Here is a 16,393-nt window from a genome sequence, read left to right as displayed (position 1 = left end):
CAAAAGAGAAGTGTGGGATACTTCTCTTGTTGCCTTATTTGTAATTGACTTTTTTAAATTGATGTATATTATTATTTGGCGCTGCCGGGCCGGAGCAGGAGGGGATGGAAAGAGAAAAAAAAAAGGAAAACGGGGTGAATTGTGAGGACAAGAGGGGGATAAGACAGAGAGACAAAAACAACAGCAGCAAACACAACAACAACAGTAGACCAACATCAGCAAATATGATATGTACAAATGTGATAGTAAAAATAATGGTTAAGAATTGAAATGAATAATAATACAGTAATGACAATGAACATTATTGCACTACAAATGGAGCAACACAAATACAAATAGAAATAGCACCATTAATAATAAATAATAATAATTTACCTCTGTAATACACAATAATACAATTACAATTTCAAAACCCAGTAACATTTAGAATAGCAATCAATAGAGCAGGGGTGTCAAACTCAAATACAGAGTGGGCCAAAATTCTAAACTGAACAAAGCCGCGGGCCAAAGTTGAACAACTTAACCTTTTAATAGGGACCCAAACAAGTTTTGCATTGAATATTGAACAAGCAAGGCTTATATAACTTTATAGTGACATGCAAAATCGAGTTTTGTTGGTAGCGGGGGTGTATATTGTAGCGTCCCAGAAGAGTTAGTGCTGCAAGGGTTTCTGGGTATTTGTTCTGTTGTGTTTATGTTGTGTTACGGTGCGGATGTTCTCCCAAAATGTGTTTGTCATTCTTGTTTGGTGTAACAGTGTTAAAGTTGTTTATACGGCCACCCTCAGTGTGACCTTTATGGCTGTTGATCAAATATGCCTTGCATTAACTTGTGTGTGAGTATAAGCCGCATATATTTTGTGACTGGGCCGGCACGCTGTTTGTATGGAGGGAAAGCGGACATGACGACAGGTTGTAGAGGATGCTAAAAGCAGTACCTTTAAGGCACGCCCCCAAAATTGTTGTCCGGGTGGAAATTCGGGAGAATGGTTGCCCTGGGAGATTTTCGGGGGGGCACTGAAATTTGGAATTCTCCTGGAAAAATCGGGAGGGTTGGCAAGTATGAGAATTAGCTTTGGATGCGGTAATACAGCGGCACTGCCACTGAATAATTCCGGCGGGCCAGCTCTAATGGTAATTTATTATTGCCTCAAGGGCCAAATTACATTACACGGCGGGCCATATTTGGCCCGCGGGCCAGAGTTTGACACCCATGCAATAGAGCAATTAAGAGGACATAAACATGACACAAAACAATCCAAAAGTAGTCAAACGAAAATGACTAATATCAACAACAGTATCAATATTAATAACAATTCCAACATAGCAGTGATTAGAAATCCCTCATTGACATTATCATTACAGAGATTTATAAGAAATAAAAATAAAAACATTAAAAAAAGAACAATAGTGTCACAGTGGCTCACATCTCATAAGTTTCACAAACCATTGTGTCCAGTACTTTCCCCAAAGATAAAATAAGTTGTATTTTAGATTCATTTAATAGTTAAAGCAAATTTAAATAATGGATCCCATATTCCAATATAGGACTCATTATTATCTAAACTAAATGCAGTTTTTTTTATATCATTTCCATAGCTAGTGTATACCAGTCAGTATGAGTTGGAGTCGGACTATCAACATCTATCCATTTTTTTAGTATTACCCTTTTTGTTATAATGCATGTTGAAAGAAATTCATTTTATAGTCTTTGATGACACGTTACTAAATTGATGCGGATCATCAAGAATACACGTTTTCAGTGTCAATGGGATGTTTACATGTAGGAATGTGATTGCTTCTTTTGTTGTTTTCAACCATAACTCTTTTTCATTTTTTATTTTTTTAATCTTTCAAGAATTTAATATTTTTCAGGGCTGACTCAGCACGATGAAATGTCATCTTTGTATCATCTTCAGGCCACCGCTGGGAAGCAAAGGGCAAAAATGAGAAGGGTTGCATAATTCAAATGTTTTCATTTTATCCTTAGTGTTCTGAGGTAGCAATCATTTTCAGTGGGTATAAAGTTATTTTGAGTTACATTATAGATGTGGAAAATGTTTCATGTCATTTGGAAGGAGGGAAACTTCTCAAAGTAACCTTAACTCTCCAAAGGCGCCAATGCTTAGCCTCTAACCCCTTCAGAAAGAGGGACAGATACAGCTTCAAAATATACAGCTCTCTTTGAGTGATGAGTAGACTGCAAGCAAATGGGCCATTCTCGTCAAGGCTGATACTCTGTCACGAGAGTTGCCCACTTTAAAAAAAAAAAAAAAAAATACAAAAAAAATGTATCCATTAGTCATGCCTGTGGTCGAGACAAATGTTCACTGTCTGAACGATAGTGTGAACGCCAACACTCATTTGGGAAGAGAATCACTTGGAGACTGCTCCACTTTTAAAAATGTTTTTTTATTAGAAATCTTAATTATAGCTAATTCCACAATAACTTAAAGGGGACCCGTGATTCATTTAGTCTGTAACAATGTTGGGTACTCCTGAACAATGCCAATGCGTCAAATCATAAGGTTCATGCATATTGGCGCGAGCTTGCATGAAGTAGTGGAGGCAGTCTGGCTACATTGTGACATCACAGCGAGGTGGACATACCCTATTTTCCGGACCATAGGGCGCACCGGATTATAAGGCGCACTGCCGATGAATGGTCTATTTTTAATCTGTTTTCATATATGAGGTACATTTTTAAAGGGTGCATTAAAGGAGTCATATTATTTATTATTTTTAAATTGATAACATTTCCTTGTTACACATTACATGTAATGGTGGTTCTTTGGTCAAAATGTTACATACATTATGTTTTACAGATCATCTTCAAGCCGCTTTCTGACAGTCTCTTCCGGATGCGCCGTCTTGTGGGCGGTCTTTTTTACGTGGCTGAGTTTCGGCAGCGTCTTCTCCCCGTCATCTTTGTTGTAGCGGTGTAGCGTGCAAGGACGGGAGTGGAAGAAGTGTCAAAAAGATGGAGCCAACTTTTTTAATGACCTTCAGACTATATTTAAATAAAAAATGGAGCAGCTTTCCTCATCCAGAAACAACAACAATGTGTCCCGTGAATAAACGTCCGAACGCAACTGTTTAATAACTAAAGTTCCTTGGGTAAATAATATAAACTCACTACCCTCTGTATCTTTTAGTGCTTTCATGGTGAAGAACTTACTTATATCATTAGAAATGGCAACAGTGGAAGATGACTATCCTGTAACATGTAGATAAAGAAAAATAAGAAGCTTATCGACTACGTTGTCAGCATGGACTACACAAGGTGGACACGCATAATTTTTCAGGATTCATGCAGATGCCAAATACAGATCAGCAGGTACCAGAAGGTAAAACAACTGCATAATATTCCGAAACAAAACGCCAGATAATGTCTTACTTTATACACACGCCATAATAATACTTGTATGTGCCGACAATACATCAAGCGGTGGGGCTTCATAACTTACCAAAATCGTACTAAAACATTTTGATAGATTTTTAGCGCCATGTGTAATGTTCTATATTTTCAATGGAACATATAAAATGTTGGTGTTTACTTGAGTCATATTGCCATCATAGTGCAGTCTACACATATCTCTTATGTTTGACTGCCATCTACCGGTCAAACTTATCATTACACCATGTACCAAATATAATTGCTTTGAGATCGGTAATCTAAACCAGAATTATTACGTTATTAGGCGCACTATCGAGTTTTAAAGGGTAAAAAAAAAGATTTTAAGTACGCCTTATAGTCTGGAAAATATGGTACCTATTTCAATCAATCAATCAATGTTTACTTATATAGCCCTAAATCACTAGTGTCTCAAAGGGCTGCACAAACCACCACGACATCCTCGGTAGGAAAACTCACACCCAGTGGGACATTTGGACATTAAGTCAAACTCTCAGCCAGAGAGGGAGGAGTTCCTCTGCTTCGATCGAGTGAATTGAGTGTACGGGTGCACCTGATCTTGTGACCTATGCAATGTTTCATAAGTTTGTCTGGAAAGATTAGAGTTTAAGATGTATATTTACACAGTGTACATTTTCATAAGATACATTCTGATACTTTTTAGCATGTAGGGCGTGATTCATTTGCAATGTGGGAATGACTCCAGAAGTCTTGCAGACAGACTCAAAAAACAGTTAATGTATGTATCACACCAAAGAATATCCAATACATATAAACTCAAAATAAGGAGCATAAAGAAGATTTTGAACAATGTCTTGAGATTTAAGGATCACATTGTGGCCAGGCCAGCTCCAAGTATTTAACCACATGACTGCTCTTAAAAATGTATTCTATTATTTAAAGGAGCCAAATGTAATAGTTGCATGGCAAGTCATCATTACATGGCCGTGGTATGTCAAAAGGCATTAATAAATCATGTTCTTTTCGAACACCCCTATAACTGATAACCATAGTTCAGCCGGGAAATGCTCATTTCAAAATTAGATTTACAGCCCCGAAATGTTGTTATTGTTTTCATTTCGATGCCCCGCCCACCACCGTTTGACCAATTAGAAAGTCTGTGAGTGTGTTACAGCCAGGTTGCCAGTTCCGCACCGCCTTCTTTGTCTAGCTACTGCATGACACAAAAATGTGTAAGAAGTCAAGATACAACAACTTGACAACGCAAAGATACCTCTCCCTACCTCTAGGTTTAGGTTCAAACCCCCTTCTCGGGGTGCACTTGCATTCCATAAAAACATTGACAGACTCTTGACTAGGACTGCGAATCTTAGGGTGTCCCACAATTCAATTCAATATTGATTCATGGGGTCACGATTCGATAATATATCGATTTTTTTTCGATTCAACGCGATTATCGATTCAAAAACGATATTTTTCCGATTCAAAACGATTCTGTATTCATTCAATACATAGGATTTCAGCAGGATCTACCCCAGTCTGCTGACATGCTAGCAGAGTAGTAGATTTAAAAAAAAAAAAGTGTTTATAATTGTAAAGGACAATGTTATGTCAACTGATTGCAATAATGTAAATTTGTTTTAACTATTAAACGAACCAAAAATATGACGTATTTTATCTTTGTGAAAACTTTGGACACAGTGTGTTGTCAAGCTTATGAGATGTGATGCAAGTGTAAGACATTTATTTTTACAAATGTCTAATGATAATGTCAATGAGGGATTTTCAAACACTGCTATGCTGAAATTATAACTAATATTGATACTGTTGTTGATAATATTCATTTTTGTTTCACTACTTTTGGTTTGTTCTATGTCGTGTTTGTGTCTCCTCTCAATTGCTCTGTTTATTGCAGTTCTGAGTGTTGCTGGGTCAGGTTTGGTTTTGGAATTAGATTGCATTGTTAGGGTATTGCTGTGTAGTAGTTTGTTGGATTGATTAAAAAAAAAAAAAAAAAAATTAAAAATGAGAATCGATTCGGAATCGCAAAACGTATTCGATTCAATTCGTATTCGAACCGATTCGGAATCACACAACATAGTCGATTTGATTTGTATTTGAATCGATTTTTTCCCACACCCCTACTCTGGACAATAGATAATTTTTTAAGTATTTGAAAATAATGCCCGTCAGTTTCATGAACAGGGACCCCCTACATACACATAGAACATGTGCTGTGTGTAGGACCTCGTGATCTGTTTGGGGCCCGATGTGTATTAAGAGGTGCATGTAAAATCTCAATTAAAGAATGACGGGGCACTTCATCTGATATCTTACTGATGTTTTTTTTCTCAGCCCCTTTCTGTTCTTTCACAGGTGAGAAAATAATGGCACATTTAATAACTGACAAACTTAAGCTGCTTCTGCTCTATTGCCTTAGATTTTGGAACTGGTAATACTAAGTTAAAAATCACGACTATATAGTATAGACCTGCATAGCAGGAGGTTGTGGGAACAAGTCAGGAAGTTAGAATTTCCACACGCTACTAACTAAATACTACATGGCTATCAACTTCGACTCTCAAGTACTTTCCTAACATCGATCGGGAGATTTTTTTTTCCAATCTGAGGAGTAAGGATCATTCTAAATCCAGCAGTTCGAGGAGAGCACAAGTGCCGAAAGATACAACAACCCACCAGTTGGTGTCCCAGTAAGAGCAGACATTGTAAGTCAGTGTTTTATGTTCTTCGTTTATGAAATGTCAACCAGTTATGCTACATGATAAAACCCTAAAGCTCTCAGGAAGTATGCCATTAGTGGTGGCAAATACATAACGTGCTCTCTATTTTGTTGTGTTGACAAAAGTAGCGCTTGTTGCAAGGGACTCAGTGAAATCAATGAGCCCAGAAAACTAATTTTGGTAATGGTTAAAATGACCAAAATACTGTAAATATTAGGTTTTCATGAATGTGCCTGTTCCTACATTGCATGCATACATACTGCATGTACATTATATCAAACAGTTTTGGAGGTTTTTCGGATGGTTTTTAGAGGGCTTCATAGTCAGAATCGACCGTATAACCATGACTTGCATTGTGAGCTGCCTCTTGATAGAAATTTTTCACTAATTGGATGCACAGCCAAAGAGAAAGACGTGTGTTCACATAAGGATTGTGGATGATTGGCAGAATTCCAAAACAAGTGCAGTTCAACTTTAAACAGCTTATAGAATCTTGCAAGTTGATTTTTGTTTTTCTTTATGAAGATGACCCAACTATCTCCTGCAGTCAGTGTTAATCCCTTTTAACTGGAAAACCACTTGCACATCACATGGTTTGAAAAAAAAACAAAAATGCAATAACAACCTGCATTCAAAGGTGTCATGTTCCTGACTCATTGTGATGAATCATCTAATAGCAAATAAACCCAAATGTATTTTGTACAAACCCTTTTTCCATTTGAGGTGGGAAATTGTGTTAGATGTAAATATAAACGGAATACAATGATTTGCAAATCATTTTCAACTCATATTCAGTTGAATATGCTACAAAGACAACATATTTAAACGGGTTGTACTTGTATAGCGCTTTTCTACCTTCAAGGTACTCAAAGCGCTTTGACACTACTTCCACATTTACCCATTCACACACTGATGGAGGGAGCTGCCATGCAAGGCGCTAACCAGCACCCATCAGGAGCAAGGGTGAAGTGTTTTGCTCAGGACACAACGGACGTGACAAGGTTGGTACTAGGTGGGGATTGAACCAGCGACCCTCGGGTTGCGCATGGCCACTCTTCCACTGCGCCACGCCGTCCCTTTGATGTTCAAACTGCTAAACTTTTTTTTTTTTTTTTTGCAAATAATCAAATTTGTAAATTTAGAATTTGATGCCAGCAACACGTGACAAAGAAGTTGGGAAAGGTGGCAATACATACTGATAAAGTTGAAGAATGCTCATCAAACACTTATTTGGAACATCCCACGAGTGTGCAGGCTAATTGGGAACAGGTGGGTGCCATGATTTGGTATAAAACCAGCTTCCCAAAAAATGCTCAGTCTTTCACAAGAAAGGATGGGGTGAGGTACACCCCTTTGTCCACAACTGCGTGAGCAAATAGTCTAACAGTTTAAGAACAACGTTTCTCAAAGTGCAATTGCAAGAAATTTAGGGATTTCAACATCTACGGTCCATAATATCATCAAAAGATTCAGAGAATCTGGAGAAATAACTCCATGTAAGCGGCATGGCCGGAACCTAACATTGAATGACCGTGACCTTCGATCCCTCAGACGGCACTGTATCAAAAACCCACATCAATCTCTAAAGGATATCACTAGATGGGCTCAGGAACACTTCAGAAAACTACTGTCACTAAATAAAAATTGTCAAACATCTGTAAGTGCAAGTTAAAGCTCTACTATGCAAAGTAAAAGCCATTTATCAACAACATCCAGAAACGCCGCCGGCTTCTCTGGACCCGAGATCATCTAAGATGGACTGATGCAAAGTGGAAAAGTGTTCTGTGATCTGATGAGCCCACATTTCAAATTATTTTCGGAAATATTCGACATCGTGTCATCCGGACCAAAGGGGAAGTGAACCATCCAGACTGTTATCGACGCAAAGTTCAAAAGCCAGCATCTGTGATGGTATAGGGGTGCATTAGTGCCCAAGGCATTGGTAACTTACACATCTGGGAAGGCACCATTAATACTGAAAGGTACATACAGGTTTTGGAACACCGCCGTCTTTTTCATGGACGCCCCTGCTTATTTCAGCAGGACAATGCCAAGCCACATTCTGCACGTGTTACAACAGCGTGGCTTCCTAAAAAAAGAGTGCGGGTACTTTCCTGGCCCGCCTGCAGTCCAGACCTGTCTCCCATCGAAAATGTGTGGCGCATTACGAAGCGTAAAATACGACAGCGGAGACCCCGGACTGTTGAACGACTGAAACTCTACATTAAACAAAAATGGGAAATAATTCCACTTTCAAAGCTTCAACAATTAGTTTCCTCAGTTCCCAAACGTTTATTGAGTGTTGTTAAAAGAAAAGTTGATGTAATACAGTGGTGAACATGCCCTTTCCCAACTACTTTGGCACGTGTTGCAGCCATGAAATTCTAATTTATTTATTATTTGCAAAAAAAAATAAAGTTTATGAGTTCGAACATCAAATATCTTGTCTTTGTAGTGCATTCAATTGAATATGGGTTGAAAGGAGATAGGCGTCAGCGCCCCCCGCAACCCCAAAATGGAATAAGGGGTAGAAAATGGATGGATGGATGGATTTGCAAATAATTGTATTCCGTTAATATTTACATCTAACACAATTTCCCAACTCATATGGAAACGGGGTTTGTATTCGTGGAACGCAAATATCCCTAGAAGGCGATAAAGTTATTTTATCAGACTGCTAATGAATTGGTGAAATGTATGTTTGTGCATCCTTTATGAAAGTGTCCTTAATTAGATACATACCGACACAATTCCAAAAATACTTCAATTCCTGTGTGGGTGTATGCTTACTTGCATATATTTATACAGGTACTAGAATGTGAATACATACTACGTACTGTATGTGTTGCAGTTTTTTGGCATGTCACATTACAAGAGAGAATGCGTTTGTGTGTGTGCGTGTGTGCGTGCGTGTGTGCGTGTGTGTGTGTGTGTGTGATCTTATACTGGCAAAACTTTGAGTTTCTCATTAGCGACAGCATAAATGTGTGTGTGTGTGTGTGTGTGTGCTTGTGTGTGTGTGTGTATGTGTGTGTGTGTGTGGTACAGATCTTGCTGTAAAAGCAGCTTTCTGCCTTTGAACAATAAAACAAGAATCTGCTTATCAGCAATATAGTCTATGCTCCCAACATTGGGAAAAAAAAAGGATGAAAATTGGTGTTCTGAAGTGTTTGATTGTGTCTCTTTGTGAGGAAAAAAGAGCAAACGTAGTCCCTCCTTAATATGTTTACATCTGTGATTCCAACCAAGGCCTTTGTGCGATCATTTAATTGTGTTACCATGAAACCCACTCAGAATCAAAGCTGGGGCTTCTAAACTGTGTTGCTTTGTAATTATTCTCCTGCTTGGCTCAACTCAAGTGTGCCAGCATCTTTTTTTATTAGTCTACCTCATAAACATGATCAAACTGGTCTTTCACCATCATCCCCCAAGGTACTGTTCATTGTCACCACACACACTTTGCACACAATGACACACACCTATTAATTCTATTACCATGATGTCATCAACACTTACACCATCTTTTGACTCGTATTCAATATCTTATTAAATCTAGCCACTAAAACTGTGAAACATGGTCTATTTATGTCCCTGTCCAAACAGATTATTTACAAAAATGTAACACAAATATCATAATCGCACCAATGCTGGTTTTCTGAGTCATGTTTGAACTAAGATCCATAATTAAAAGTTGAGTAATATTTAATTGAACAGTGGTACCTCGGTTTGTATATGCGTTAGTTTTAGTGCTATTCAGGTTAACTCTCATAGCAGGACTGTTCAGTGGCCAGTGGGGCCAAATCCAGAAATTACATAATTCCGGCCCCTAGGTTCTGTTCAAAAATTGGGAGACAAAAAATATTGCAGCAAATTCCTTAAAACACCTGAGTGTTTCTGTTGTATAGAGAGCAGTGTTTTTCAACCGTTTTGAGCCAAAGCACAAATTTTGCGTTGAGAAAATCTGGAGGGACACCACCAGGAGAAATCAATAAAAAACGAAACTAACTTGACTAAAAAGTTGTTGTCGCGGTTGTTGGATATGACTTTAAACCATAAGCAACCATGCCTCACTATTGGTCTTGTCTCAAAGTAGGTGTACTGTCACGACCTGTCACATCACACTGTGGCTTATTTATTGTTTTTTACTGTTTTCCTGTGTGTAGTGTATTAGTTTGTGTCTTGCGCTCCTATTTCGGTGGCTTTTTCTCTTTTTTTGGGTATTTACCTGTAGCAGTTTCATGTCTTCCTTTGAGCGATATTTCTGGCATTTACTTTGTTTTAGCAATCAAGAAAATTTCAGTTGTTTTCATCCTTCTTTGTGGGGTCATTGTTAATTGTCATGTCATATACAGATGTACATTGTGGATGCCGTCTTTGCGCCACAGTAAGTCTTTGCTGTCGTCCAGCATTTTGTTTTTGTTTACTTTGTAGCAAGTCTTGTTTTAGTTTTGTTCTGCATAGCCTTCCCTAAGCTTCAATGCCTTTTTCTTTGGGGCACTCACCTTTTGGTTTTTTTTGGTTTAAGCATTAGACACATTTTTACCTGCACGCTGCCCCCCGCTGTTTCCTACATCTACAAAGCAATTAGCTACCGGCTGCCACCTACTGATGTGTAAAAGCATTACATGGTTATTCTGCCGAGCTCTAGACAGCACCAACACTCAACAACAACACATAATTTGCAGACCATAATTATTGGTTTGTAAAAAATATTTTTTTAACCCAAATAAGTGAAATTAGATAATCTCCCACTAATATACAGGACAATACCAACTTTGTGTGCTTATTGTAGGATATTTAGATGTTGAATGGCCGTCCTGCTTTGCAGAAGTAAACACACTGCAGGACTGCTTGTATCGGAGATTTTAGATGCAAGCAGATATAATCTGATACTTAATTTTTTCCTGATATCGGACTGATAACTGATATAAAAATTGGATTGGGAAACCCCTACTATCATTTACTGTATTGCATATTAACAACCAATCTAGGGTGTAGTCTGCTTTTATCCCGAAGACAGCTGGGCTATGTTCTAGTTCGAGGATCTTTTCCTTTTTGACTTCGGAGCCCAACTTTTCCACTACAAAGAGGTTTGGGTCCCACTCAAATACAACACTGAATCAGTAATCTTTCTTTTGATATTAATCATATTCAATAATTACCTAACCTAAGATCATTGTCAAAGTTTAGGTTTGGCTGATTACAAAAATAAACACTGAAGATGGAATTCATAAAAACTGATGTAAATTAAATGTACATAAAATGATGGTGTGCTAAAATTAATACATAGTAAAAAAAAAATTATAATACGTATGTTTCTTAAATGAACTGTAAATAAAATTGTGCAAAGTGCCAATGAAAACACAGCTTTACCACTTTAGTAATAATTGTTGCCCTTAAGAAGTTTTTTTTATGACTGTTGCTTCAGACTTCTTCTCTTTGTTTGACATTTCCATTACTGCCACAAGTGGTGAAAAACTTTATTACAACTAAGTACCGCTGTGTTCCATACGGACCACAGCTGAGAAACAGACATTTTTTGTCAGGCCCAACAATGAGCACTAAGGTTAAGAAACATTGCTCTTGTCTAAATCCTAATGACCCAAACAGGAAAAGTGGTAGACAAGGAAAGGATGACATTGTTATCACAAATTGCATTGATTATTTTTTCTTACATTTGTAAAGCATATGTTATTGCACACAACTCTCTACAATTTTAAATTTTATAATGCAGGGCATTGCTAAAACATTGCCTTTTTACATTCTGGTCTATCTCACATGAACTTGTTGCATACCATCAGAAGCCCAAGGGATGTGATAACATCAGTTAAATTTGGTACCGCCATGTTTGTTTCGACATCTGACATACTTTTGCAAAATGTACTGTATATGTCCACGTCTGTTCAATCAACACACCACAGTGCGCGCTTGTGTATGTGTTTGTGTGTGTGTGAATGTGTGTGTGCATGGTTTAAGTACTGGAAAACTGTGGTCGGTACCTCTGTGGATGAATGACAAAATGTGTCGAATGGAATTAAAAAAAAAACAGTGCACTACACCAAAGTGAAGACAATGTGTTTAGTCTATTCTATTTAAAATATATTCCAATTAACCTGTTCTATTTATAACTGACTATTTATATCATATTCAATTGAAATAATTATGTACACTATCATTCTTGTTGTACTCATTGGGCTCAATCTGGGGCCTTGGGATCTTTCTGGTTGTTGTTTGTATGTTCTCCCCGTGACTATGTGGGTTCCCTCCGGGTTCTCCGGCTTCCTCTCACCTCCAAAGACATGCACCAGGTTTATAGGTTGATTGGCAACACTAAATTGGCCCTAGTGTGTGAATGTGATCGTGAATGTTGTCTGTCTATCTGTGTTGACCCTCTAATGAGGTGGCTACTTGTCCAGGGTAAAACTCGCCTTCCGCCCGTGTGCAGCTGGGATAGACTCCAGCACCCCCCCCCCCCCCCCCCCCCCCCCCCCCCCGCAGCCCTGCAAGGGACAAACGGTAGTAAAAGGATAGATGGATGTTCTAATGTGTCATATCAAGCCGTATTGAGCTCAATAGTCTCTGTACACATACAAAGCTGTTTTTGACATGTCAATAACAATATAACTTAATATCTTAATATATAACTTAATCTAGAAAAAACAGTTGCATTCAAAACAACAGAGTTTACTTTTTATTTTTGTTTTATTACAATGAAACTGGCCAACATAATGTGAAGTCCTGGATGGGAAACAAGCTAACAAGAGTGACTGTTATAGCACCAAGTGTGTGGTTACGCTCTGTGTTCAAACACATTTAATGGAGGAACTTGCTGTTTTCATAAAATCCGTGAGCCGACTTGATTTTGACACATTTACAGGATTAATGCAGTATAAAAACACAAACAAAGGCCACCTGTTTTCTCTGCAACATGCATAATAGTCTCCCCTTAATAGTCCCAGCCTTTCTTTTGTACAGTATTTCATTACCTTCATTGTTTTATTCATCTGTCTTCTGTTCTTTGTATGTTGATGTCCAGGCTATGGCTTTGTGGACTTTGACAGCCCTGCAGCTGCCCAGAAAGCCGTGGCTTCTCTCAAAGCCAGTGGAGTCCAGGCACAGATGGCCAAGGTAAGATGTTTGCTGCCTTTCACCGCTATCAAGTCTTGTTAGTATTTGGCACTGCCGTCTAACATGAAGAAAATATGGTTCTGTGTTGCTCATTAATTGACAAAAGACTTATGAATTCAGCCTTAAATGGTCGCTATTGATTTTTCTTTACTCCCCTATCTTGTGATACATAGCCACAATGAACAGGCTAAGAGCATGGATTGGAAAATATAAAAGCATGAATGAAGAAATGGCCTACACCTTTGTGTTTGAATCGATACGGATCAATTTCGAGATACCTAACTATCGATACCGGTACTCAACGGTGCTAATTTTCTGTACTTCAGTTTGTGTTAATGCCGTAATGATTATTAATTGTTTAATAGTAACAATATTGTCACAATGAGTTGTTGACGAATGCCAAGATGCAGAGATGGTGGCAGGCATTGTATGGGAAAACATGATTTAATTTAACACTAAAACAAGAAAAAACAAAAGGGTACAAACAAAAGGCGCGCACAAAGATGACAACAAACTTGGCTATGAACAAAAACTAGCACAAAGGCTAACTTTGGACTAGAAACAAAAACACTTACTGTGACTTGAAGGAACTATGACATGAGCAAAGTGAACAGAAGTAGACACAGCTACAACGATAAGTCTTAATGACATTGAGAGGTTGTGGTGACAATAATCCAGCACTGACTGGAGGGGAGGGCAGCTTTAAATAGTAGTTGGCTGATTGACGCCAGGTGTGGCCAGGTGCCAATCCGCCAAAACTGGGGAGACACAGCACTCAGGGAGACGAATAGGAAACGGACTAAATAAGAATGCTGACAGGAAACAAAATGAGTTACAAAGGCTCCTAATTTGGCTGCTGACATATGTAGTAACATTTTGTGTCTTTTCCGATTATTTACGTATTATGAGGGCTAAGCGGCAGAAAATGGATGGATGGATATATTATTAATCTACTTATTTACAAACCCCGTTTCCATATGAGTTGGGAAATTGTGTTAGATGTAAATATAAACAAAATACAATGATTTGCAAATCCTTTTGAACCCATATTTGCACTACAAATACAAGATATTTGATGTTCAAACTCATAAACTTTATTTTTTTTTTGCAAATAATAATAAGCTTAGAATTTCATGGCTGCAACACGTGCCAAAGTAGTTGGGAAAGGGTATGTTCACCACTGCGTTACATCACCTTTTCTTTTAACAACACTCAAAAAACGTTTAGGAACTGAGGAAACTAATTGTTGAAGCTTCGAAAGTGGAATTCTTTCCCACGTTTGTTTTATGTAGAGCTTCAGTCGTTCAACAGTCCGGTGTCTCCGCTGTCGTAGTTTACGCTTCATAATGCAACACATATTTTCGATAGGAGACAGGTCTGGACTGCAGGCGGCCCAGGAAAGTACCCACACTCTTTTTTTATGAAACCACGCTGTTGTAACACGTGCTGAAGGTGGCTTGGCATTGTCTTGCTGAAATAAGCAGGGGCATCCATGACAAAGACAGCGCTTAAATGGCAGCATGTGTTGTTCCAAAACCTGTATGTACCTTTCAGCATTATGGTGCCTTCACAGATGTGTAAGTTACCCATGCTTTGGGCACTAATGCACCCCAATACCATCACAGATGCTGGCTTTTGAACTTTGCGTCGATAACAGTCTAGATGGTTCGCTTCCCCTCTGGTCCGGATGACACAATGTCGAATATTTCCAAAAACAATTTGAAATGTGGATTCGTCAGGCCACAGAACACTTTTCCACTTTGCATCAGTCCATCTTAGATCATCTCGGGTCCAGAGAAGCCGGCGGCGTTTCTGGATGTTGTTGATAAATGGCTTTTGCTTTGCATAGTAGAGCTTTAACTTGCACTTACAGATGTAGTGACAAACTGTATTTAGTGACAGTGGTTTTCTGAAGTGTTCCTGAGCCCATGTGGTGATATCCTTTAGAGATTGATGTCGGTTTTTGATACAGTGGGAGGGATCGAGGGTCACGGTCATTCAATGTTGATTTCCGGCTATGCCTCTTACGTGGAGTGATTTCTCCAGATTCTCTGAACCTTTTGATGATATCATGGACCGTAGATGTTGAAATCCCTAAATTTCTTGCAATTGCACTTTGAGAAACGTTGTTTTTAAACTGTTTGACTATTTGCTCACGCAGTTGTGGACAAAGGGGTGTACCTCGCCGCATCCTTTCTTATGAAAGACTGAGCATTTTTTGGGATGCTGCTTTTATACCCAATCATGACACCCACCTGTTCCCAATTAGCCTGCACACCTGTGGGATGTTCCAAATAAGTGTTTGATGAGCATTCTTTAACTTTATCAGTATTTATTGCCACCTTTCCCAACTTCTTTGTCACGTGTTGCTGGCATCAAATTCTAAAGTCAATGATTATTTGCAAAAAAAAAAAAAAAAAAACTTCAAATATGTTGTCTTTGTAGCATATTCAACTGAATATGGGTTTAAAATGATTTGCAAATCATTCTAGTCCGTTTATATTTACTTCTAACACAATTTCCTAACTCATATGTTTATTGTTTCGCCGTTTATATGTTCTGATCACGTTTAGTTTTAGACTCGGCCGATCCCTGTTTTTGTGCACTTTCTGTTTTGTCTCGTTTCCATGGTTTCGTCATTTGTTCACCTGCTCTGGCGTTATTTCTTAGTTCGTCCTTGGTCCATTGTTTCCTTTACGCAACAAGTCACGGTTAGTATCCTTCTTTTGTGCTAAGTTCCGCCTTAGCTCCGCGTGCGATCGGCTCGTCGTTCGTTTGTACTTTTGTCTCCTGCTAAGTTTTAGCTTTAGCTTCCCGTGCGTTGGCACGCGCTCTGTTTTTCCCTTTTTTGTCAGTGTTCTTTTTATTCTTATACATTAAAATCAAGTTCTTACCTGCACTTCTGCCTGATTGGTCGTGTGCATCCAAGAGGTGGCAACTCCGCGCAACAGGTGCGCCGCGTATGTGTGACAGAATGGACCAAGCAAAAAGCCACTTCGCACTCATCCAGCCCCAGCTAGAACAGGTGTTCCTCTCCGACGAGGAAAAAAATGGAGATTTTCCGGGAGCTCCGAGCAAACTCTCTTTCCATGGGAGAGCGAGGACGAGGTAGAGCTGCCGGAGAAGGATCTGCCGGCCGAAGCTGTGGT

General features: G+C 38.8%; 1 protein-coding gene across 2 annotated transcripts in view; it reads left to right on the top strand.

The window, feature by feature from the left end:
• Positions 1–16,393, top strand: part of LOC133562234 (RNA-binding motif, single-stranded-interacting protein 3-like) — a 489,591-nt gene that overhangs the window by 218,496 nt on the left and 254,702 nt on the right. For both annotated transcript variants that reach the window (XM_061916235.1, XM_061916236.1), the window contains exon 4: positions 13,153–13,244. In XM_061916235.1, coding sequence (XP_061772219.1) covers positions 13,153–13,244 — 92 coding nt within the window. The remainder of the gene's footprint in view (positions 1–13,152; positions 13,245–16,393) is intronic.

The sequence above is a fragment of the Nerophis ophidion genome, linkage group LG11, assembly GCF_033978795.1.
Source record: "Nerophis ophidion isolate RoL-2023_Sa linkage group LG11, RoL_Noph_v1.0, whole genome shotgun sequence".
Classification (NCBI taxonomy): Eukaryota; Metazoa; Chordata; class Actinopteri; order Syngnathiformes; family Syngnathidae; genus Nerophis; species Nerophis ophidion.
The sequence above is the reverse complement of the archived record's forward strand: the minus strand, read 5'-3'. Positions and strand labels throughout refer to the sequence as shown.